This window comes from Daphnia pulicaria, chromosome 1, assembly GCF_021234035.1.
Source record: "Daphnia pulicaria isolate SC F1-1A chromosome 1, SC_F0-13Bv2, whole genome shotgun sequence".
In the NCBI taxonomy this organism is placed as follows: domain Eukaryota; kingdom Metazoa; phylum Arthropoda; class Branchiopoda; order Diplostraca; family Daphniidae; genus Daphnia; species Daphnia pulicaria.
This window is the reverse complement of record NC_060913.1, coordinates 14447632-14471954: the sequence shown is the minus strand read 5'-3', so window position 1 is coordinate 14471954 and position 24323 is coordinate 14447632. Positions and strand designations below refer to the sequence as shown.

Genomic DNA, 24323 nt, shown 5'->3' with positions numbered 1-24323 from the left:
AAATAAATGGTTAACTGGAAATAAGTTTATTTTTATGTGTAATTGCTACGGAAGATACAACTATGCCGTCAGGTTAGTTAGGGAAAAAAAAAACACCCGGAAACAGATGGTTGTCGTAGAAAGTGCGGGAAAAAACGTATCGAGATAATAGGAAGGGAACATGGTGGGAGGAGCTTAACGGCTCCCCACCATTAGTTTGCCCACATTGCCGCTGCAAGAATTCCAGCGCCACTAGCCGTCGCGCCTCCATTTTGTCTTTGCCTTTGTTATTTTTTACTGGCAGCAGATAGATACAGTGCGACTGACTACAGTACAGACGTGTGCGTGTGTGTGGCTTCTAAAAGGTGCCTAGCCCAAAGTGACGAGGCCCATCACACAGACGAATGTAACGATTTTTGTAAGAATAAAAGCTTCTCGTAGAAAACATTTCTCGAATTGATCAGTGTTATCTGGCCAGTGGATAAACAAACAGGGCTTGCTACGCTGGAGAAATTATTTGTTTCGAGTTTTCTTCGTCTAGTTTCTGTGTAAGTCTTGTGGTTGGGCTCATGAAAAGATGGCCAACTTTTTCATCCGATTAAGGGGTTTCCCGACAGTTTATCTCCCTTAAATTTGGTACCAGTATGTCCAACGTTTCCAGCCGAGTGATTTCGTATCCATTTGACGTGGCTCGATCGAACATCAGTTCTTGAAAAATGCAATTTTTTGTGTCGGGTGGGCTGAAAATGGCGCCCGTCGGGTTCTGTTAAAACGAAAGGGACCATCGACGTGTGTGTGTGTGTGTGTGTGTGTCTCGTCTCGTCTCGGTGTGTATATATGTGCTGTGGGAAATTTTGTGCGCCAGGACTTCTTGCAGTAAATTCTCGTCCCGTGCCAAGGTCACTCTAGTATTGGTCTGTGTGTGTGTGTCGCAAAAAAAGTGGAATTGAAAAGAGGGAGAGTAAAATAATAAGCCCTTTGGTGACATCACCAGTATTTGGGTGGGAACAAGGGAATTGAACCGGTTTGTTCTCGTTGTTGTCTAGCTCCAGGAATTCAGTTGTTTGAAAATAAGTCGTTAGTCTCTTCCCTCTACAAATATAGTTTTCCGGTTTTCATGATTGATGTGTGTCATTCAGTGGACAAAATAAATTACCTGAATTGTTGAATGTTATTTTTCAGGCCATGAGGGAGCGAGGCGAGCCGGACCCTTGGCCAACCAGTCAGGCCGTCTGGCAGGAATGGCTGATTGAAGCCATTGGCAAAATCAAAGGCCAAAAACAAAGACCTTCTACCGAAAGAATTTGCCATGCTGTCCGTCAAACGCACACCAAAAGCACGGGACCCATTCTACGTGACGAAGTGATTGTTGCTCGGCTTAATCAGGCAGTTGCAGATGCCAAAATCCTCAAAGTCTGTAACAAAGGACAGACCTCATACAAGGAGCCAGGCCATCACACAAGACAATTGGCACTTAATAAGAACACCGATTTAACCAAGGTAAGGCCGTCCTCGTTGTTGACGTGATCGAGATATTATCCCGTTATTTTCGTTAATATTGGGGTAGTTACTCCTAAATATCCGGCCGGAATATTTGCCGACGGACAAGCAGATGGTATTTGTTTGTCATGTTGTATTCATATTTTTCTTCTCTGACCAGGTGTTGATTAAGAGTCTTCGTGAGCTGGCCGAATCTGGTGGATCTACTTTGCCCACCATTGAAAAATATGTTCGCCAATCGTTTGCCGGAGCGACTGATGTCAATTTGTCGAAATTGCTGCGTCTGGCCGCTCATAAAGCCGTCGCTAAAGTACGTATTCATTTAAAGAAATAACAAATAAGTTTTCATTTCCTAGAAACGTAAACATCTCGGTGTCTTTTTCTATTTCCAGGGTATGTTAGCTCAAGATGGCCACTATTACACGGTCGCAGTACGCAAAGACGCAGAGACTCCACGTAAGAAGCGCCGGTCTTCTTTTGCTTCGTCGACACCAGTCCCTCCCGGTGGTGACTCAGATTTCTCAGATGGTGATTCTGGCCACCCACTCGATGACGATGAAGAACCCGACGACTTGCACAATCGTACACACAGTTCTGTAAGTCATCAGACTTTCTTATTCCATTTCCCTTCTTCTTCTTCTTTAAAAACTTGTCTGTACCTGGTGAAGACCATCACCACCCGCTGGGGGGGGGGGGGGGCAAGTTGTAGGGTTGCCGAAAGTGGCTATTCAATGGCCAGTAGTTGATTTATGACTTGTTTAACACTCTCGTTCTACTCCGCCCCCTCGCTGACTTGGAAATGAATGCGTTGGTGTGGGAAAATCCCCCACATTTTACATTCATTCAAACCGGCAGCAAATCCAGTTTTCTTTTGTTTTTTTTTTAAATTTTCCCGCCATGATGCAATGGATATATTTATTTTTCTTTCTTAAATATATTTTATCGATCTGTTGTTATTACAAAGATGCAGTCGACGACGCTATTCTGTTCGGAATGTCTTGGTACCAGCGAGAAGAACAGCCAGGGTGAGCATGAAGCACTCATTTCGTGCTCCGAGTGCGGATCATCGGTTCATCCATCCTGCTTGAAACGAGCCGGTACGTCAACACTGAAAGAAGACGATGACTGGCTCTGTTCGGAATGCAAGAGCTGCAACATTTGTGGAGAACGGGCCGAAATTGTGAGTTTAATCAGTTTCTTCCACAAATATGAATGAGTCGTTTAAATTAAATTTCTTGTAGGATCCTCTTCTCATCTGCAATGTCTGCGAGCAAGGATTCCACGCTCATTGTGTTGACCCGCCTGTGGAAAAGCGACCCAAGACTTGGTCGTGTTCCAATTGTGCCGCTCGAAGAAAGAGCAAACAAGGAACCAAATCCAGTGATGTTTCTTTGAAGAAGGGTCGAAAACGGGTTGACAGCAGTTCTTCCGAAGAAGGTACATAAATTTGTCTTTCTATTTCTGTCTAGAGATTCTTTTTTAATAAGCTTAAAAAACTTCTGTTGTTCCTGCAGCTGCTGACGATGAAGAAACTGAGGAAGTGGAGAAGATTGCTCCACCGCCTGGTGTCACGGTTCGAGATGTTGAATTGTTTAAAAAGGTTCAGCAGACAACTTCAGAGGTAAAACATATCTTGCCTTATCGATTTCTAGTGTCAAAGCCATCCGATGTTATAATCCTGAATGTTTAAATTTATTAAAGGCTCTCAAAATCAGCAGCGTTGGAACTAATGATTCTAGTCTGGGTGCAGCAGCTCGATGTCCAGCTTCTATTCAATTTGGGAAATACGACATACAGACATGGTACTCGTCGCCTTACCCTCAGGAATATGCCAGGTACATTTCATACTGCTTTTAGATTATCAATCGACACGATTTTAAGACATTCTCCGGTCTTAGGTTATCGAAATTGTTCCTGTGCGAGTTTTGCCTCAAATACATGAAGAGTCGCTCCATCCTGGATCGGCACATGACCAAGTGCTTTTGGCGTCACCCACCGGCCACTGAAATTTACCGCAAAGACAACCTGTCTGTCTTTGAAGTGGATGGCAACGTCAATAAGATCTATTGTCAGAACCTCTGCTTGTTGGCCAAGCTCTTTCTCGATCACAAGACGCTGTACTACGACGTGGAGCCTTTCCTCTTCTATGTTTTGACCGTTAACGACCGCAAAGGATGTCATCTCATTGGATACTTTTCAAAGGAGAAGCTCTGTCAACAAAAGTATAACGTTTCGTGCATTATGACAATGCCGCAATACCAGCGACAGGGATACGGCCGTTTCCTCATCCATTTCAGTCAGTTTTTCTTCTGCTTTCCAGCGCTAAGAAATTCTTCTAATTTCAATTTATTTTCTCAACTTGAATCAGGTTATTTGCTGTCGAAACAAGAAGGGCAACCGGGCACACCGGAAAAACCTTTGTCTGATTTGGGCAAAGTTAGTTATCACGCCTACTGGAAATCAATTTGTCTGGATTATCTCCACGCTAGACGATCGGACGGATCAATGTGTCTACAAAAGATGAGCCAGGATACTGGATTGACTCCGCTAGACATAGCTGAAACTCTGCAGCGGATGGAAATGCTCCGGAAAAAGCCAGACGGAAAGTACGTACTCAGGGAAAAAGCGATAACGTTTTAATATATAACAAGATTATAACACGATTTCAATCATTCTTAGGGTCGTTCTGTGTATTGACTGGGCAATGGTAAAATCACACGCGGACCGAATTGCTTCTATGAAATCGCGGCTGGAATTGGATCCAGAAGCGTTGCGATGGTCACCTCTAGTTGGTAATTCTGTTGTCGGGAGTGATGAAGACCACAGCATGATGTCCGACACTGCTGCCGAGACGCCACAAGAATCGGAAAACATTGCCGAAGTCAAAATCGATTCGACCTCAGCTGTCAAGAAGCGCGGTCGCAAACCAGGCCGCAAACCGGTCAAGAAGAAGGTAGTTGAAAGAAAAACTCCTAAAGTTGAACCTCGACTAAGGGCTCGACCACAGCACGTTGAACCCACCACTCCGGTCGAAATAGAGAAGAAAAATGAACCCGTCAGCAACCGTCGCAAAGTTCTCGTCATTGAAGAAGATGAGATCAGCAGCAACGATTGGCTTCGACCGAGGAAGCGCCGTAATGTTGAAGCTGCCGAACCCGTTGCAATCAAGGTGGAACCGGCTTCTAAAAACAGTAAGGTCAGTGCGTCGAAAGCTGAAGAGCATCGTCCAGAAGCGGTCAAGGGAATAGCGTCTGTACCATCACCGGCATTAGTTGCTTCTCCTCTAGTGCCGCCACCCATCAAGGGCAAACCTCGTGGAAGGCCAAGAAAGCGTGTCCGGTCTTTCGGAAAAGTTGTCGATGAAACTAATGCAAATGTGGAGGAGACATTCGAAGAAGAATCAGCACCTCCTGCATCTAAAATTCCATGTCAGGAGGCACGGGATCCTGTGCCTAGTCCTGAGCCAAAATCGGTAGAAGAAGAAGAGGAAAAAGAGAGTGTTGTGTCTCGACCAACAAGTCAGTTGAGTGAACCGGAAGAAAGCCAAAAATCTGTTGAATCTCCCGCTCCATTGGCGGCCGACGAAGAGATGCCGGATGCGTCCAGTTGCTCTCCATCTCCTGCGCCCGTCGAAGTTGAAGATTCTCGTGTCACGCCAGTGTCTGAAAAAGAAAAAGATTCTGAACACGCGTCGTCTCCATCTCCGTCGGCATCGTTCGTCGACAACAACCAACGGGCCAATGACGAGCAAGAAGTTGACCAACGAGTGGAAAATGTGGAATTAGATCAAGCGTCCAACTCGAACTCTCCTTCCCAGGAAGAGTTTGTCGAACGAAAGAAAAAGGAAACGTGTTCGTCGGAGCAGTCACCAGTGGCTCAACCACCGACAACAAGGACAGAGTCACCTCAAGAAGCTGAAGAGGAGCGACACGACAGTGAAAGGGAACCCATAAAAGAACCTGAAATCCAGTTTGAAAAAGATGCTGAAGAAAAGAAATCTGAAGTAGAACAGGAACGTGAGCCTGAGAAACAGCCGGAAGAGGAACCGGAAAAGGAATCCGTCAGGGAACCGGAAAGGGCAGAGGCTGAAGAAGTGAAAGCTCCAGCGTTGAATCCATCTGTCGTACCTCAGCCGTTGGAGAAAAGAGAGGAAGTGGCCGAACAACGTTCACCACCAAACTACCCCGCTGCTGGACCAGTCAACGCTCCGACTACGCCGAGCTCCTGCCAACAAGTACCTCCTGTTACTGTGTCTGTCCCAATGATGAGCGGACGTAATGGCTCGTCGTGCGCTCTGATTAATTCGCCAAGTCTTGGCGTCTACACACCTGAGTCAAGTACCGGATCTGTTCAATCGATTCACGGTATGACGGGAAACGAAGAAGGAGTTTCGGCCGGTTGTGTCGAGTCGCCACGTTCTTTGCCAAGCCACGAACCTCCACCCACTCCGACCCCACACGTGACTCAGTACAGCAGTGATTGCAGTCAACAACAGTCGCATCACCAACAACCACAGCAGCAGCACCTTCAGCAGCCAATGGTTTCCCCCCAATTACTTCATCAGCAGCAAACCATGCAGCAGCAGTTCCATCAATCCCATCAACATTTGCATGGTCAACTTCTCCAACAGCAGCACCAACAGTTACAACAGCACCAACAACAGCAACATCAGCAGCAGCAGCAACAACAACAACAGCAGCAGCAACAACAGCAACAACAACAGCAGCAGCAGCAGCAACATCAACAGCATCAGCAGCAGCAACAACAGCAGAGAACTCATCACCGAAGTCGCTCACATCCTCATCAGCACATGTCCTCCCCACAACAACTTCAACCACAGCAACCCAAACAGCAACAGCATATGGCTATGCATCATGCACCGTCGCCACAGCCCCAACACCATCACCAACAACATCAGCAGCAACAACAACAACATTTAATCCATCAACAGCAGCAGCAACAACAGCAGCATCAACACCAACAGCAGCAGCAGCAACAACAACAACAACAGCAGCAGCAACAACAACAACATACAATGTTTCAGTCTGGATTCTCTGCCATGGGTGGCGGTTACGGATTTCCGAGCCATCTGCATCCGTCGGCCGGATACATCAATTCCATTTCCGCCATGCATTCTCCTCATGCCTCCATGTCTATGGGATACGGCACCAATCCTGGAGTTGTGCCACCAACGGCTGCTCCTTCTCCAGCCCCATCTCCAGCTGCAAGTTCTTTCATGCCGGTGCCACCGGTTCCAACAATGCCAACCGTTATCCAGCAGTCGGGAAAACAGCGTCGATCCAGCTCAACACATCGGTACACGCCGATCGCTCCTGCGCCACCTTCTCATACAAGCAACAGCGCTGTTGCTCCTTCTCCTTCGGTTACCACGCCATCCACCGGATATTACAACCAACATTCGGCGCCGACTCAGCCTCAGGTTCCCATTGCTCGGCCAGCTTCACAGTACTTACCTCCTGCGCAATCTCCCAGTCATCCGGTACCATCAACTGCGACATCCTCCACCACAGCGACTGCGCCCTCTTGCAGTCTGGCCAAACTTCAGCAGTTGACCAACGGTTTGGCTGATTCGGCCTCTCCTCATCATACCATGACACCTCCACCCAATCAAACTCCTCCTCCACCACCACCACCGTCGCATCTCCACGGATTGGGACATGGCCGAGACCCTTACAGCTATGGGGTAGTGCCGACTCCGCCACCATCGGCCATATCTTCGCAGCAGAGTTATGCTAAATATTATCAAGGTTCTGTACCATCGCCTATTCCGGTCAGCTCAAGTCCGGTAGCTGGACTCAACACGCCATCTGGTGTCATCCATTCCAGTAACAACGAACTGGCGTCCACTCATAGTAGCGGCGGACACAATCTAAACGTTTCTGGCCATCCAGGACGTTCTTCTTCGTCTTCTTCGACAGCTGCAGCTTCTTCACCGTCTTCTACAACCGGCCGGAATAGTAACAACACTAATTTGCAGCAGCGGCAGGCCCCGGATGCAGCGACGCAGCAACGCCAAGCTCAGATTATGCAACAAACGTATTCCGCCATGAACCTCAACGGATACCGAATGAGTATGGCCGGTATGGCTGGTATGCCGGGCATGCCTGGAATGCCTGGTATGGGTATGCCTAGCATGAGCAGCATGATGGCCGCCCAACATCAGGCGCTCAACTCGGCTTCGTACATTACAGCTAATCCGGGATTCATGAACCAAAGTCAGTTGGGTGTAATGAACATGCATGCTCACGCGGCCGCTGCTCATGCTGCTCAGCATCCTCACGCTTCGCCGCATGGTCACTCTGCGGCCGCCCAAGCTGCTCAGTACCAACAGGTTGATCAGCGTACTGGCACTCCGGCCGGCATGACATATTCGACACCATACGCTTACGGAATCCCTCAACTCCCTCAACTCAACGGCACCATGAGAAGGTAAACTGTACGGTCAACCCCGTCATTCCCTCTGATGTTTGAATCCCAGGGCGCTTCATCTTTCATTGACGTTAAAAAAAAAATCATTGGTTCCCACCATCTAATTTATAGTTTTAAAAAAGGACTTGTTTTGATAAGTGATTGCGTCCGTCCCCATTGCTTAACACACATTAAACTCCCCGTTCATTAATTGTATAAGAAAAAAGAAAGATCATGCGTTTGATTCAGTGCTCCGAAAATTACATTATTGTCATGTATGATGTATTTTTTTCTTTTACAAATCGAGAAAAAATAACAATATTGTTGGCCCCCCGTTGCTTGTTTCATTTTAAAAACCCCGATTACAAAAATTGGCTGCTGTATCTTGTTCTCATTCAAGAAATCTGGTCGTGTACGCTCCGACTGCCTTAACTTTCTTCAAAAGACACTTTCTCTCTAGCTCTTTCTTACCGAAACCCTTTCATCAATAGTGAGTGTGCTGTAGCACTTGGATTGTATATAAATACAATTTGTAAATTTATAGAACTTCGTTGTCTTTATTGTAAGCGTTTTGAGAGACGAAAGAAGAGATAATCATTGAGCCTAAAAACAATTTATTTTCAAATGTCTGAGTTAATTTCCATTTATGTCTACGGGACCCGCGAGTCTATTCGTGGTCATTGGAGCTCACGGAATATATTATGCATTAATTTTGTTTGCGTTTATTTTTGCCTTCTTTTGTGGCTTTTGGTAGTTTGTTCTCTTTAACGATTTTTTGAGAAATCTTAACTGTCTTAGAAGTTGGTTCACCTGTCATAAATCGTTCAATTCAGGTTAATATCATTAAAAATTGTGAATTATTAGCAGATCTTACCCCAGACAGCATAATGGAGTTTTTCTCCAGAAAAATACATAAACGCCGCTAAAACCATGAGACCGACTATGAACAACAGACGATAACCCCAGTGCAGGACCGCTAAAACGGGATAAACCCAGAAATCGGTTTTGAAAGCGATGACAAATACCCTATAATAGAATATGAGTTAATTAAAACACATTTCTGTATCAAATTGAGTTAAGTTCTATCCATTACCAAGCAAGATATCCAAGCATGAGTACTGAGAGTCCTGACATTGCATGAGATCTCTTTGGAAATGTTTTTGGAATGAATAGCAGTTCAATAAAATCCAGAGGAACAATTGAAGTGTGCATGATGTGGTTCAACCAACCTGAATTTATTCCCCACAATCAGCACACCAAATCCACATTCACAACTTATAAATTAGTACCTGGAAAGAATGCATCAAGAGCAACTGGAAAAACCAATTCACGGTTAATGGCCCACAAAGCCCAGAAAGTGCTTGCAACAAACTGTTTAAGAAGAAGAAGAGGTAAATTAAGGTTTTGCCCTTTATATAATTTGTACATAAGATTTCTACCATTCCTAAGGGGAAGACAAGTGATCCAAAAACATAATCCCTTAGTTTTTGAATAACAGTTCGATCTTTCTTGTTGACAAAGTTGCTGCCAAACAGATCATTTAGGAGAGAAAATAAAAAGTAGACTAATTGAAGTACCTAAAATAAGAATAAGTACTGGTTACATTACAATCCAACTACAAAAGAAAAAATAAGAGTGTAAACAAAAGTTACCATGTTCCAAAAAGTTAAATACTTCCATCTTCCAGCAAAGTCAATTGAAATTTTTGAATAGTCTTCAGGCAACTTTAATTCCACAAGGTCATAGTAAATACCATAAGCAAAATTTATGGCAGCAGCCAAGTGAAAGAGGAATATAACTGAGTTTTGCATTGTGATAAAAATGTGCACTGTTTGGTGAAGTCTTTGATTTTTAGACTGTCAGAGCAAGTGAAATTTTATTGATGAAGAGATTCAGGAATGGCTGGAAAATAGTACGTCTCTCTCAACCCTTATCTATCCATTTTCATAAGATAGCCTACAGTTCTACACAGCCATGACAGCCCACAGAAAAACATTTAATCGATCGCTGTTGATTCTGTCAAATATCAAAAGCTTGATTATTGCACAATTTTGATAAAAGATGGCGTTAGGCACGAAATTTACAGACGAATTTTTGGCGCTACTAGACTAGACTAGGCTACTAGAGAGTAACATAGTTTCCCGCTTCACGGCTTCAGAATTCTGTTTGTCTCTCTTCGTGATACAGATACACACGTGTTTGTGTTTAAGTTTTGAGGGCAATATGTGCCTCTTGTCGACAATTAATAGTTTATTGATCAACGAGTTCATTGTAGATGCATAGATTGTACTCCGATTTTCTTTCCTCTCATGGTTCTTTGATTGATTGCATGAGTGTGAGACAACGTTTTCCATTTTAAATGACGATGGATCACGAAGTAGGGGAGGGCGGCTGCCAAAACTGCAGCGTTTTACGAAACGTAAGATGCTTGAACATTCTACCATGTTATAAGCCAGTCTTTAATAATCATATTTGTATTACTAACAGGAAATTGACAAAAGAACAGTACAGTTGGAGAACAGCAATGCCCAGCAACTAGCTGGTTTCTTGACTCTAAAACAGAAAATAATCGGCACTGAGTATGAAGTGTTTTACTTTCATTTTACATACATACTAAGTTTCATTTTGTTTCAGTAAATTAATTCGAGAGTACCAGTCCTCCAAAGTGGAATGTGATATCCAAACAAGAAAGAATGAGGAGTTTGTTCATCTTATTGACCAACTTCATCGGGATTTGAATACTCGTAATCAAGAGTATGCAAAAGTTAATGGTAGCAATGAATTGTTAAAAAAGGTATTTCCCTTTCAATTCTTTTATGGCTCATAACTTATCAGATTTTATATTTAGGCTAATGCAGATTATGAAATGAAATTCGAAGAGTTGAACGATGAAGCTCAAAAATGGAAGTCTCAAGCAGAAGCAGGAGAAAACTTCACATCTCAGCTTGTTGCAAAAGTGAAAGTTCTGGAGAAATATGAAGAGGAAGTGAAACACACTGCTTCTGTGTCCAGAGAGTGTGAAAAATTGGAAAACAAAGTCAAAGTTATGAAAGGTAAAACATTTTTGTTTTCTGCTGTTTCCTATTAGTCACTGCCTGAATTGAGGCATATACAAAGCTAGTTTAGGGTAGAATCAGTAAAAATTAAGCTTCTTCATCATTGCTGGTAAAGCTGGATTTACTCGAAAAGCTACTGGCGCTCATTCGTATGAATCCAGTGGTTGTAGCGTTATAAACAGAATTCGGTAGCTCCAAAACCTTTTGAAAGAAGCATTTTAAATATTAAAGTTCGCACTTTAATTATGTTAAAATTCATTCACTTACTTTAGAAGGGTAGTATTGAATATCGGCCGACGATAATAACTCCTGATACCGATTCTTCGATTTAGTTTGAACTCGACGAGCGTAACTCACCAAACCAGCAAGAATTGCCAATAAGAGAACACAGGCTGACGAAATGATACCAATATGAAATGCATAATTTGGCTTGACGTAAACTCGCATATAAAGAGCTTTGCTAGTTTGAGTTGCATTTTGGTTTACTGATTGGCAACCATAGATTTGGGCATCGCATATATATAACCCGGTGTGAGTCGTGTGATTGAGTTGGGTCAAGTTGTATGACAGTGTGTAGGTAATGTTAGGTAAATGGGATTCGTAGCTCATGGAAGCGAGTACTGTTGTGCAGGCATTTGTGTTCGATGCATCTATACCGCGTTAAACAGCTACATTAGAAATCGAATTTCTTTTTTAATTGAAAGATTCTATTTATACTTCTCTGGCAGTTATCTTTCTCAAATAACCAAGTAAGACGGAAGTGCGGGAATGGTTCCGATCCGTTGTACGGAATCAGTGTGCACAAAAGTGTTGTGTCCGTGCCGTGCAACCCGTTAACCGAATTCACTGGTTGAAGCGTCAGGTTGAATGGTCGTTGTTCAAAGCTACAAGTTGGAGTTTTGAAAATTGGGGCCATAGGAGCAATTGGAACCTGTTTAACCGAATTTAGTTATCTTTATTAAAATTACATTGCTCAGTTTTTGGAAATTAAGAATTTACCACAGTTGGAATAATTTCGGAATTTTTACTGTCTGTGCTATTGGTATTCGACGGTTCCTCGTTAACCCAGTGTAAAGTAATATCATCGTCCAAGTTGGAAGGAGATAACTCTTCGTTGTTTGTTGGTAGTGGGTCATCTTCAATCGTTTCATCGTCCAAGTTATCTGCTGTTAGTGGGTCATCTTCGTCTTGAGTAGTTTCTTCTTCAATACTGTTAGGCTCACTATTTTTTTTTGTTTTGGGTTTCAGTTGTTGACTTGCAACTGCTCTATTTTCGTCTTCGATTACGTCGTCCTCCACGATACGTTCAAAATCAGGATCATCAATTATGTCTTCCTTTGTTTTATCCCCATTTTTTTCATTTGATTCCTCTGAAGAGCTATTGTCTTCTCGATTGATATCGGGATTATTTTCTTGATTCGAACTTCCATCGACAGTCTCCGAATCTTTATCAACGACTTCGCCGTTTGTCAAACTTTCTTCTTCAAAGTTTTCTAAATCATCCGTTTCGTCAATGTCGGATTCATTTTCTTCCATTTCCACTCTTGAAGACGGATGGGCATCTCCTTGGTCGTGAATAGATTGGTCTCGTTCTTCTGCGACAAGATCAGAATCTTCAGTTTCGTCATTCTCTAAATCAAGCTTATCCAATAATGCTTTGGAAGACGGATGGGCGTCTCCATATTCGTGAACTGCTTCGTCTCGTTCTTTGAAGGTTTGCTTATGTTCTGGAAGTTCTTCGTCCTCCAGTTCATTCTCTCCACTGAAATCAACTTCGTCGTCATTCCTCTGCGCTTCTAATTTTGTCAATTGCTCTGCATCGCCTTCTATGAGAATTGCCTCGTCGAATTCTTCTTCAATACGCTCAGTTAGTTCATGGTCTTGATTCCCTTCTTCCAGCACTGAAGGACCTGAAAGATCTTCTCTTTCAATTTCTGTTTCGTTTTCTTCTTGTGAGGCGTCCGATGCCGTATTGGCGTCAGTCTGGTTCCCTTTTAAATCCTTATCTATGGTCAACACAAATTCTTCGTCGTTATCCTCTTCGAGAATGATTTCACTGGTTCCAGCTGTTTCCGTTTCATTACCCCAATTTGAATATTTCTTAGGGAAAGCCGAATTGCCACTACCTTCGTTTTCGTTTTCTTCGTTTTCGGCATCAATGTCGATATTGGAATCTAAATTCAAAACAGCATTCACGCTGAAATTAACGTCAGCTAACTCTTCAGTTCCATTACGTAGATTATCTTCAAATGCACTTGTTGTATTTTCTTGGGTGTCCTTGGGTGAGCCATTTTCGTCAAAATTAGGGAACATCATCCACCAACGATTGCTTTTTTGTGCTATTGCTGTGCTGATTAACATCAACAGAAGCACCGCGCGCACGGTTAAATGCATTGCGTACAACTTAAAACAAAAATCACTTGGTTAGGCTTGAATACAATCGTCTTTGAAACGTTTTGATGAATGCTGTTCAATACCTGTGTCGCTAAGCGTTTTATCTCACTCGAAATGTTAAGGGACAAGGGAATCTACGCGTTTAACTTATCTTGAAATGCTACAGTTGTATGTTTATTATCCTCGTCTTATCTATTGCCTAAGTAGACAATACTATGGCCTAACCGCTGAATGGTTTTAATTGTTAAACGAACATGAGCATGCATTTTCTATATATTTTTTATGCGACTTTCTTTTCTATAACAAAAACGCTAATTGTTTTATCCTTCTTTTTAGAGCAACTAAAAGAGACTAGAGAAATCACCAACAAATCCAAGAAGGAAATAAATAAATTACAAAGGCAGTATAATCTGCTCGTCAAGTACGCCAAACAATGGGGGAAAATGATTGAAGAACAAGGTAATTTATCTGTTATATTTATTACTTGTGATCAGTGTTTTGAATAACCTCTTATTAAATTTTTCAGGAAAATTCAATACGTATCAAAAGAAGTTTTATTCAAAATTGTGCAACGGTAATAGTAGAGAAGGTGATGATGTCGATCAGGATGATACTGAGGAAAACGAAACGGATGAGCAATCTAAGTTATTAGAGCAGTTACTGGGCGAAGGAGATGGGTCCGATTCCATGATATCGCCACCGGATATCCGCCTGCCCGACGATACAGAACTTTTGAAATGCAGTCGGCAATCGCCAGGCAAAATCCTTCCTAGCAAACAGGTTAAGCAAACTCGCATTAGAGCGCAAAGAAGGGACAGCCAAGATAATGCAACGCCTACAGTGTTGCATGATAAGACGCCAACGCATAGTCCTTTGACAAGGAAACGGACTCGAACATCATCACAAAATTCCATCACAACTACCTCGGATGCGGATACTGCAACGGAATCAGAAAAGGAGTATAAAAAACATTCAGGGCCTCGCACGCGGTCAAATCGATTGAAAATGACGTCGTTACCTGAGCTTAAAGGACCTGAGCCTATTCCAACATCTGATCCCGTGAATGTCATTGCTGAAAAGGCCTTACCTGAATTGATCGCTGACATTCCCTGCCAATCTGCAATTATTAGTATTTTTCAACTGGATCCTTCACCTGTAAAGCCAATTACGGAGAAACAATATTCAAACAAAAAAGAGCATGTTTTGTCTTTAAGCTCTTCAGATTCAGAATCGCAACTCAAACTTTCTACCAAGTCGTCTGGAGATGCTGCGATAAAATCGACCTCATCGTTTGGATTTGAGAGCTCTTCTGATTCCGACATGGAAATTATTCCTGTGCCCAATTGTAAATTACGAGAAAGTTCAGGCATTGATATTTCTTGTTCCAGCATCAATCGTGTTCCCTGCAGTATTTTTGCATTGGAAGCGGATCTCGATATGAGTTCGTCAGAATCGGAAGTGGAAGTGCCTAATCAAAAGAAAACACTCGACTTCGACACAGAAGTGGTCGATACGTCTCAAGTAGAAAAAGTGTCTGCCGAACAATCAGAAGAGACTCCAGAAACAGATTTGATGACAGTTCCAAATGTGGTAAGGGAAGTGTCCCCTGTACCATTGGAAAAGAATATCGAGTCTGTTAATGCTTTTTCTGACGAAGTGTCCCCGACCGAGTCTGAAATGCCAGAGCCATCGGAAGAAAATGAAGAATTAAATTCAACTGAAAATCATATCGAAGAAATGCCGTCTGAACAAGCTGATGGGTCACTCAACCTTGAATCCGGCAATAAGCCTAAATTACCGGACGATCGGTATGAAACGGGACAGATTACTATGAATGAGAAAACCAAAAAAGTCTTTTCACTTGAAGAAACTTCTTCTTCCCAACCAGAAGAGGAATTTAAATCTGATGATGTTGATGAATTGTCGAGTACGAAATCACCTATCGAGGTCCAAGTGACTAAATTAACGGAAGAAAATCAAAGTGATGACCTGGAGATGGCAATAAATATTGGAAACCGCCTTGCTTGCGCCGAAATTGTTGCTGCTTCGTCCGAAAAACTAGACAACCAATTTTCTGTCGAGGTTGGTAAGCAAAAGTCTGTAGAAAATCGAAATCAAGATTCTGAAGCCATAGTCATCGATGACAAAACCGATAAGTTTGACGAGATTGAAAACCCAAAGTCGATGGGAGATGTCGCTGGTTTTTGTGAAAATTTCGAAAAAGAGTTACGTCTTGAGGGTGTCGTTGTTCCTTTGGACAAGCTACAAGAAGACCAGGCCGCGAATGTTGAATCATCAAATGCGAACCAAGTCAATCAAGATTTACAAGCAATGGTCAGTGAAAAAACCGAAAAGGAGTTTCCAACCAAGCTACAAGAAGACCAGCTAGCAATAGCTGATGGTGATGCTGAATTCTCAACTGAAAGCTTGTCAATTGAAAATGGTTTGGTTGAGTCCGAGGAAGATAATCAAGCATTTGAAGTGGTTACGATCAGTGATAAATGTCCGGAAAAATTATTTGTTGGTGAAATTAATGATCCCTTAGAAACGCTACAAGAAGATTCCAGTCCGAATTTTGAGGAATGTTTGTTGCAAGTCGAAACCGAGATACTGAAACCCGTGGAGAATATTAAAGAATCACAGCCAGTGATCAGCGACCAACCTGAGAAAGAGCTACTTCATGAAGTGGAAGATTTATTAGACAAGCCAGAACAAATCCAGCGATCAATAGTTGACAGTAATGTTGAATTATTAAATCAAACTTTGGTTGTTGATACTGATGGACCCAAGAAAAGTATCCAAGATTTTGAAGCGGCGGAAGTCGACGACAAATGCGACGAAGAGCCCTTGGAGGATAATCAAAAATCGCAGCCAGCGGTCAGCAACCAACCTGAGAAAGAATTACCTCGTGAAGTGGAAGATTTATTAGATAAGCCAGAACAAGGTCAGCAATCAATATTTGATGTTGAATCATTCAATCAAACTTTGGTGGAGGATACAGGTGAACCCAAGAAAAATATCCGAAATTTTGGAGCGGCAGAAGCTGACGACAAATGCGACAAAGAGCCTTTGGAGGATAATCAAAAATCACAGCCAGAAGTCAGCGACCATCCTGAGAAGGAGTTACTTCGTGAAGCGGAAAATTTATTAGATGGGACAGAACAAGGCCAGCGATTAGTAGTTGACAGTAATGTTGAATTATTAAATCAAACTTTGGTTGTTGATACTGATGGACCTATGAAAAATATCCAAGATTTTGAAGCGGCGGAAGTCGACAACAAATGCGACGAAGAGACTTTGGAGGATAATTTAAAGTCACAGCTAGCGGTCAGCAACCAACCTGAGAAAGAATTACCTTGTGGAATGGAAGACTTATTAGATAAGCCAAAACAAGGTCAGCAATCAATATTTGATGTTGAATCATTCAATCAACCTTCGATGGTTGATACCGGTGGACCCAAGAAAAATATCCGAGATTTTGGAGCGGCAGAAGCTGACGACAAATGCGACAAAGAGCCTGTGGAGGATAATCAAAATTCACAGCCAGAAGTCAGCGACCATCTGGGGAATGAGGTACTACGTGAAGTGGAAGATAAGACCGAACGAGGCCATGACCATGATGAAAGTAATATTGAATCATTAAATCAAACTTTGGTGGTTGATATCGGCGGGCCCAAGAAAAATATCCAAGAATCTGGAGCGGCGGTAGTCGACGACACAGGCGACAAAGAGTTATTTAATAGTAAAGCGGTTGATCCTGTTGAAACGCTACAAGAAGCATCCCAAATGAATGTTGCTGAGCCTTTGGACGAATCTTCGCTATCGAAAGTCAAGACTGCGGTGCTGAAGGATACGAAGGATCTAGAATTTGAAGTTTTGAAGTCGTCAAATAACAAATTACCTATTGATATTGAAAAGCAAGCAAATCGTGAAACTGAATCCGTCTTCAAAACCATTGAATGTTGCAAAGAAATGGAAGTACAATCGATTCCTGTTATTGAATCTTTCAGTGAGAAATCTACCACAGAGGTTAATGCCGAACCAGGGATTGTTTCCGACTTCGAAGCCGTTCAAGAATTACCTACCATACCAACAGTGCAAGAAACAGCCTCTCGTGATTCACCGGAAATCTTCAAACAAGCAATTTCAGGTCAAATTTCGGAAAGCAGCCGTCCTATACCGTCGAAGGAAGTGCGTGAAATTGGTAGTTCTCGTCAATTGGGTGATAAACCATTGATACCTGCCCAGCCCACGTTGTCTTTAACAGATAATATTTCAGTCAATCGAAATGCTTACCCATCTCTGTTCAACCCGCCAGCTGTCCCAAGGCAGATTATTACCGAACGAAACAACAGCAGCATGATAGACTCTTCAAAATCGCCTATGGTTTCTCGAAATTTAGAAACACCATCTGCATTTAAAGTACCGCGAGTCCCGAGTACACCACCTCGAGTCCCAGATGTAAATTTGCACTCGAATTTCCCTTGGAGCAGAAGCATCTCTCATGGAGTCAAAAGGACGGCCGTCGATGACGAGGTTGCAGTTATCTTGAAGCAAATTCGTACCAATATCATCGAGTTGCCCTCAACCGTTTCGCCTATTCCCAAATCACCAGAACCACAACCAATCGTCCCTAAGAAAATTGAAGAGCCGAAATCTCGATTTCCAGTTTTACCTCGTTGTGCATTCAACTGGACAGGGAAGAAACTACCTATGAGTGATCAATTAACTGAGCGATTCGGAGGCTACCTTCATCCCGGTGTACATGTTCGCGTTCGTTTCAGGAAAGTCGGTCGTCGTTTACGGGAAATGCGGTCCCTAGATATTCTGAGTCATTGCTTCCAGGGTGTAACAAACTTCGCGGAGGCTGAAAGAAGACCTAAACCGATATTGAGTCCCGTACCTTTTATTGAAGACGTTGCCGATGAAGTTGAACCTGAAAAGAAAACACCCGAACCGTCCGGCACACAATCAAGAAAGTTGTCCGAGAGGAGACCTCTTCTCCCAAATAGTCTTTTTTCTTCTCAGTCCGTTACGAACATCGATGTTCAACAAAAAAATCCTAGATCATCGATTACAGCGAAAGGAACTACACCTGTAAGTCGATCAAAAGCACCGGTACCAGATCTGTTTGGATCTGATTCTTCCTCTTCTTCTTCCAGTGAATCAGAATCAGAAAGCGAATTGGATACTGCTCCACCGCCCAATCAAAAATGTTCGTCAAGATCTTCGGCATTCGCTGTTCCGTCTCCTATCCAAGAATGCCTCAAAAGACCTCCAACAACTAGAAATCTAAAAGAAAAGCAACCCGAACCTGGCAGTGGTAGCAAACAGTCTTCGCAGCTTTCTAATTCTTCCAGAACTCAAGCATTGGCTCAACTTGTCGAGCCCATCATCCCGTTGGGCAGGGGCAGCCGGAATGACAGTTTCGTGGCTGCTAAAAAGAATGAGCTACGGCGAGATCTAGAATCGCCAACCACTGATCAAACTCGATTTGGATTAGGGAGAGGAGTCAAAACGACTCAACACACGTTCCCCTCGTTCTCAGATTCCCTTCTTTCTGCAGTAGGCAAAGCCAAGACTCCAGTGGGTCGAGTAGTCGCTCCTGTAAAACGACCATTTAAACAACCTGAAGTTCCCAACGCACCAGTAGTGAAAGCCCCGTACCTTCCAGACAATTCATCGCCTTTAAATGAAGGTCCATTCAGAAAACGAGTCTCTCATACCTTAAAACGAAGCTTAGAACCTGATCCGGCTAATCCTAGTGTTTTGCCAGCTACCAAACGTGGGCGAACTCTTCCTGAAGTAACACCTCCAGCGCCAAGTCCTCCGACGCCAAGTCCTCCGACGCCAAGTCCTCCGACGCCAAGTCCTCCGACGCCAAGTCCTCCGACGCCAGTTCCCGACAAGGTACAATCAGAAGAAATTCCTATTAGCACGAGAACAAGGCAAAAGGGGAAGACATCTTGTCCCATTAAACTACAAGAAATGGTCAAACTGGACGTAAAAAAAACACCATCAAGAAATGAAAAGTTAAGGCAGAAGACGACCGAAAAATCACCAAATAACGCAAGTAAACGGTTTAAAAGATTAGTAGTAGAGAACTCAAGTGAAAGCGAAAACGAGATGGAGGTAAACACGGATGAGACGGGACAGTCTTCCAGCTCAGAAAAAGAAGAAAGAAGTTTGAATTCGGACAAGTCAGATAGTTGTGATTCATCCAATGAAAAAGGAAGAAGCCCAGTTCAATTACCTAACAGCCCCCAATCACCGCACGTGGAGGAAAGTACTGAACCACTGGAAATGGAAGAAAGTTCCAAGTTATTAGATGTTGACGAAAGCCCCAAGTCTCCTTATGTTGAAGAAAGTCCCAAGTCACCTGATAATGACGAAAGTCCCAAGTCTCCTGACGAGAAATCATTAGACGAGCATGAAAGTTCGAGCGCAAAAACCGTAGTGGAGATTCCAACTTCGGGTCCTACAGAGAGTGAACAACATCAGCCTTCCGCTTTTGAACTAGTTTACAACGACCTTCAGAAGGCTCCCCTTGTCCAGCCAAAGGGCAAGCAAGCCAAGGGGAATAGCAGTAATATTTCTCTATTACCATTTTGATTTTATCTTTTTTTTTTTAACATTTGCTTTGTTTATTTTTCACAGAATTGAAAAAGGAAATTAACTTTGTTGTACTCAAGTTTTTTCAAGATTCCGAAGTCGACGATGAGTTTTTGTGCAATTTAATTGAACGAGTATTGCGACCTGACTCTATGAATAATCCTTCCTTCTTTATTCGGTATTTGCACTGTTAAATTTACAAATTTTCAACCAAAAAATTTAATGAATCAATGAAAATTTATATGATCAATAGGAGTTTAATAGCTAAGGTTATCCATGGCTGGGATGATCTTATTGATACAACAAACACTCCACCTGCTCCGCCTATGGCGGTTGTGCATCAACGATGTGTCATAGCACTTCAAAAATTGGACGAGGCGAACGCTAAGAAGCAAGTCGAGCCAAGCGTTAACCCAAATATGATTAGCGACCTATTTCTTAGCGAAAGTAGCGCTACTATGTTCAAGACGGAACAGACTCTGACGGTATGACTTTGCCGCTTCCGTATATTTAAATTAATTCTCATTCAGTTTCTTTGTCTATAGTTGGAGGAAATGTGCTCACTTTCGCGTGCATACACGGCTGTTTGTCGGTCTCGAGGTTGTTTGGCTAAAGCGAGAGCATTTTTATTCGATTGTGTTTATTTCATGCCACCACGCTCATACGCTTTGACCTATACTATTATGACCGTCTGGGCTGATGTTCTTCGTCAAGTCTCATTCCCCTTAGGTATAAATACCAAACCATGTTAATAAAATTTCAATTCAATTATAATATTTTCCAATTCGCTAGGTACTTCTTGTGTTGACCAGACCATCGCTTACTGTTTGTTGCATAACTGCAAAGTAAAGGCCGTCCAGGGAATTTCTGGTAAGGTGATACAAGCACGTTCGTTCCTTCAAAACACATATGAATACAAAAATACGACCCGAACTGTCGACGATCTTGTGGACTATTTGATGACTCGTTTCTATGGTAATTTTAACTTTTCGTTTACTCTCATTTGGAAATCGATTTTGATTCACGAAGTTTTGTTTTCAGAAACCAACTCTAGAGATGAAGCTTCGAGTTTAAGTTGGAGTTTGGCTTTGCTGGCTCGTTGGGAGGGAGTCGATTTCACCATTCAATTAATTGAAAAGAAACTCTGGCCTTTTCTTCAACGCTGGAGTTCAGGAGAGGGTACAAATAATGCTGCTGCTGCAGTCATTATTACAATCGGTAAGTTTTGATAACTGAGCTGGAAATGACAGACTCATTAACTCGTTTCTTCTCATTAGGAATAATTGGTAAAACGGTACCTGCTAGCAAGCGTGCTGGAGTGAAAAGTGTACTCGGTGCCATGAAAACTATACTTCAATCGGAAGAAAGTAAGTCAAAACTTGAATTCTCTTACAACACTGCATTCAATTACAATTTATCTTTTGGTAGCCGTCCCGCCCGTTCAAGAGGCTGCTATTGAAGCTGTTATTCATCTAGGCGAAACTGATGATCCAAAATCAATTATCGAAATCGTGAAAAGTTGGAAAATTGAAAATACTTATTTAAGCCAACATATGCGACTGGTGCTTAAGGCCTTTTTAAAACGTCATTCCGACCTCTGCGTTGTCTAGTCATAAATTAAGGTGAGTGACAAAAATTCATCGATTGGTAATGCGTGTTTAATAAGTTAAATACATCTAAAACAGGAAAAAGTTGAAGTACAACAGTGAGGAAGGGAAATACAAATGATAAAAGCACCGGTCTGGTATAGTCGTGTCAAATCACCGGTTTTATGATAATTCCCTGCTCCAAATACACTCATTAACATAGAAATAAAATGTGGCCTGTGATTTGATTAAATTGCCACACTTGCGTGAGTGTTCCTGTGTAAATCTTCATGATACTCATTTAGCAACAATATACCAGGTAATATGTTGTCAACTGAATTAATCTTCTTGTTATGTTTTTTATGTTTTTTTTTTTTTTTCTGAATGGGAGTCATTTTTTCGACGACTATATTCTTTCTTTTTTTTTAGAGGAGTGTTATGTCTGTTAACGGCGATTGGGCGAGGGAAACCATTTGTACTTGAGGTGGTTATAGTCACCAATATTTTCCTTGAAGCCCAGGTCAAATTCCTCTATGTTTTGGGGCCAATTATTCTCCCGGTTGAAAGGTATCTCGTCCACATTTTTGTCGAACTCTTCGCCCAAATCTTCAACGACGTAGTCAAGTGGAACGTCATCATCCCATTCCTACCAGAATTAAGATAAACTTAATTGTTTCCCCCTAAATTAACATATTCATGAATTTACCCAGGTGCGTTGGCCTTGATTGGTTGCCGACTGCAATTCGAAATTAACTATAAAGGCCGGCTCATGATGAGGATTCGTTACTAAAACTCGTTTGATGAGCGGCAGGTAGTTGCGAACTGAGGCAGTAATTTCGTATTCCCCTTGTGTCAGCAATCTCCAGTAATCTCCACCTTGAGCTGTTAATTATTCTCGTTGAAAAAGGCTCTTAAACAAGTATTTATTTATCGTTTTACCAGATGTAATGTCATGCTTAATGAGGTCCTTCCGTGCGTGGGTTTCGTTAATTCGTGTCACGTTTCGTGTAGTGATGACGGCATTGACTAACGGTCTACCGGTAACAGCATCCTTTACTTCACCTTTGACTCCAATGTGACTTTGCCAAATGAGGTTAATCAAAGCGTCCTTGTTATCCTCCCATTCTTGAGCCAAGCGTTCAGTTTTCGGATATTTTTCACAGCCCAATTCCAAAGTGATTTCGAAGTCATTAGATGAAAGGTAGTTGAAATCTTGCATGCCTATCAAATTGTTTAATTTAGTTAAAATTCTAAAAGTTAATAGTATAAATGATTAATTTGACCTCCTTCGACCGAATACCACGCAGCTCCATTGGTAATGCCCCCTTGTTTTCCAAAACCGGATGATGTGTCGTCGCATGACGGTTGATTTGGGTCTGACATTCGTGGATGCAGTTTTGAATAGCTCAAAGCTAGATGCCTGTTAAAGTGAAATTAAAGAAATGTAAGGGGAGCTGATAATGTCGGTCAAATCGAAACCAAACAAGCAATGAAGCAAACAAAAAAAGAACCTAAAGGTGTCATCGTCGGGCGAAAGCGATTCGATGGAACCATCCTTGTCACGCGATTCGTCGTATGGGTAATTAGCTACCAAATCGCCACCATGTAAATTGGCCGAAGCCACAAAAGGCTGTTCCATAATCATTCGCATCACGGCTAGAGTTTCTGGTTGAGGCTAAAAAAAAATGCAATTTGTAATGTTTAGGATCCCGTCCTCAGTCTAAAATTTATATAATATCAAGATCCTACAGGATGATCCAAATGACGAATCTGGTCCATCAGGTGATTATTACGAACAGTACGTTCTTCTTCTTCAGAGTAAAGAAGGCGGTCAAGGTCGGGGAAGTCCCGGTTGAGATCGACACTATTGTTATTTGCCCGACCAATCAAGTAGTTATCTCCTCCCTTTGTTTAATTGTATAAGTTCGTGATCGTTTTCTTAAGTATTAAAATTAAAATTTACAGCAGCAGTGGCCATTTCCCAGCCATCTGGATTCATGCTGGGCATCAAGTGAATACGAGTCAAGTGGATCAGAGATCTAATGGACTCATTGCCGGCCATATACTGTTCGCACAGGTAGTCGGCCATCTTTAGGAGAAGTTCCCGTCCCAAAACTTCATTTCCGTGCATATTGGCAATATATTTAAATTCTGGCTCCACTAGAGTAAAACAAAAAAACAAAAAAATAAATAAATAATAAGAAAATGTTACGGAATAATTTTTACAAGTCAAGATAGATAACAACTTACAGAGTTCATGGTATCCTGGCTCGCCCGAGAATTCAATCAACAGGAGTGGGTTTCCAGCAACCGAATTTTCACTGAGGGCGTACACTTTGGTGATATTTGGGCACCTGGAGTGAACGTCTTCCAAAATGGTTGCCAATTCTTCGTTGTTGTGGTGCTTGAATTGGAAAGCTGCTTGAACGACTGCCGGGGAAATCAAGACGATACAAAAAACAAGCGTCACCAAAGCTAAGCACATCTTCGATGCAGCCATCCCGTTTTAGTAATAGTTGCTGTACGACAAACACATCCAGCAAGATCCACGGAAGGGCGCGCTCGAAAGGTCCTCTTATCTTTTTCAACTGCAACTCCCACGCGAAGTCTTTCCTCGAGATATAGCCAGATACGCAGATGCTCACGCATAAGCTTGACAATCTCTGAGACAAACAATACCGTGAGTCGTTCAAAGCGACTGCGCATAGGCGACTGGATCCCACCTTCCTATTTATCGATCCACTGCCTTGGTTTTTCTTTCATTTAC

The 24323-nt window shown here is 42.5% G+C and overlaps 5 protein-coding genes across 9 annotated transcripts; 2 read left to right on the top strand and 3 right to left on the bottom strand.

Annotated features, from left to right (window-relative positions):
- Nucleotides 1–288: 288 nt before the first annotated feature.
- LOC124331283 (histone acetyltransferase KAT6B-like) lies at nucleotides 289–8449 on the top strand. Of its 5 annotated transcripts, none has more exons than XM_046788793.1 (11): nucleotides 289–527; nucleotides 1162–1479; nucleotides 1640–1789; nucleotides 1872–2075; nucleotides 2450–2659; nucleotides 2721–2916; nucleotides 2994–3100; nucleotides 3181–3314; nucleotides 3378–3775; nucleotides 3848–4085; nucleotides 4159–8449. In XM_046788793.1, exons 2-11 carry the CDS (start codon nucleotides 1165–1167, stop codon nucleotides 7931–7933), a joined length of 5727 nt encoding a protein of 1908 aa, XP_046644749.1. In that variant the 5' UTR covers nucleotides 289–527; nucleotides 1162–1164; the 3' UTR covers nucleotides 7934–8449. The 5 variants fall into 5 exon arrangements, with proteins under 5 accessions (XP_046644749.1, XP_046644745.1, XP_046644747.1 ...); XM_046788789.1 differs by having other exon boundaries at nucleotides 2444–2659; XM_046788791.1 differs by lacking the exon at nucleotides 289–527 and adding an exon at nucleotides 536–806 and having other exon boundaries at nucleotides 2444–2659.
- Nucleotides 8450–8505: 56 nt separating this feature from the next.
- Nucleotides 8506–9923, bottom strand: LOC124336638 (androgen-induced gene 1 protein-like). The gene is made up of 6 exons (XM_046790430.1): nucleotides 9561–9923; nucleotides 9348–9485; nucleotides 9198–9279; nucleotides 9002–9137; nucleotides 8783–8934; nucleotides 8506–8718 (listed from the first exon to the last, which is right to left on the bottom strand). The coding sequence occupies exons 1-6, from the start codon at nucleotides 9717–9719 to the stop codon at nucleotides 8615–8617; spliced, it is 771 nt and encodes a 256-aa protein (XP_046646386.1). The 5' UTR covers nucleotides 9720–9923; the 3' UTR covers nucleotides 8506–8614.
- Nucleotides 9924–10039: 116 nt separating this feature from the next.
- Nucleotides 10040–21895, top strand: LOC124330958. Its single transcript, XM_046788761.1, has 14 exons — nucleotides 10040–10327; nucleotides 10396–10487; nucleotides 10543–10702; nucleotides 10757–10961; nucleotides 13695–13817; nucleotides 13885–19944; nucleotides 20016–20148; nucleotides 20224–20455; nucleotides 20516–20699; nucleotides 20763–20945; nucleotides 21012–21188; nucleotides 21248–21337; nucleotides 21399–21592; nucleotides 21656–21895. Exons 1-13 carry the CDS (start codon nucleotides 10268–10270, stop codon nucleotides 21578–21580), a joined length of 7881 nt encoding a protein of 2626 aa, XP_046644717.1. The 5' UTR covers nucleotides 10040–10267; the 3' UTR covers nucleotides 21581–21592; nucleotides 21656–21895.
- LOC124333285 (midasin-like) lies at nucleotides 10717–13450 on the bottom strand. Its single transcript, XM_046788953.1, has 4 exons — nucleotides 11964–13450; nucleotides 11682–11895; nucleotides 11232–11614; nucleotides 10717–11165 (listed from the first exon to the last, which is right to left on the bottom strand). The coding sequence occupies exons 1-4, from the start codon at nucleotides 13356–13358 to the stop codon at nucleotides 11052–11054; spliced, it is 2106 nt and encodes a 701-aa protein (XP_046644909.1). The 5' UTR covers nucleotides 13359–13450; the 3' UTR covers nucleotides 10717–11051.
- LOC124334637 (carboxypeptidase E-like) lies at nucleotides 21611–24248 on the bottom strand. Its single transcript, XM_046789068.1, has 8 exons — nucleotides 23807–24248; nucleotides 23520–23716; nucleotides 23306–23461; nucleotides 23068–23231; nucleotides 22840–22976; nucleotides 22496–22777; nucleotides 22263–22438; nucleotides 21611–22202 (listed from the first exon to the last, which is right to left on the bottom strand). Exons 1-8 carry the CDS (start codon nucleotides 24054–24056, stop codon nucleotides 22002–22004), a joined length of 1563 nt encoding a protein of 520 aa, XP_046645024.1. The 5' UTR covers nucleotides 24057–24248; the 3' UTR covers nucleotides 21611–22001.
- Between the last annotated feature and the right edge of the window lie 75 nt (nucleotides 24249–24323).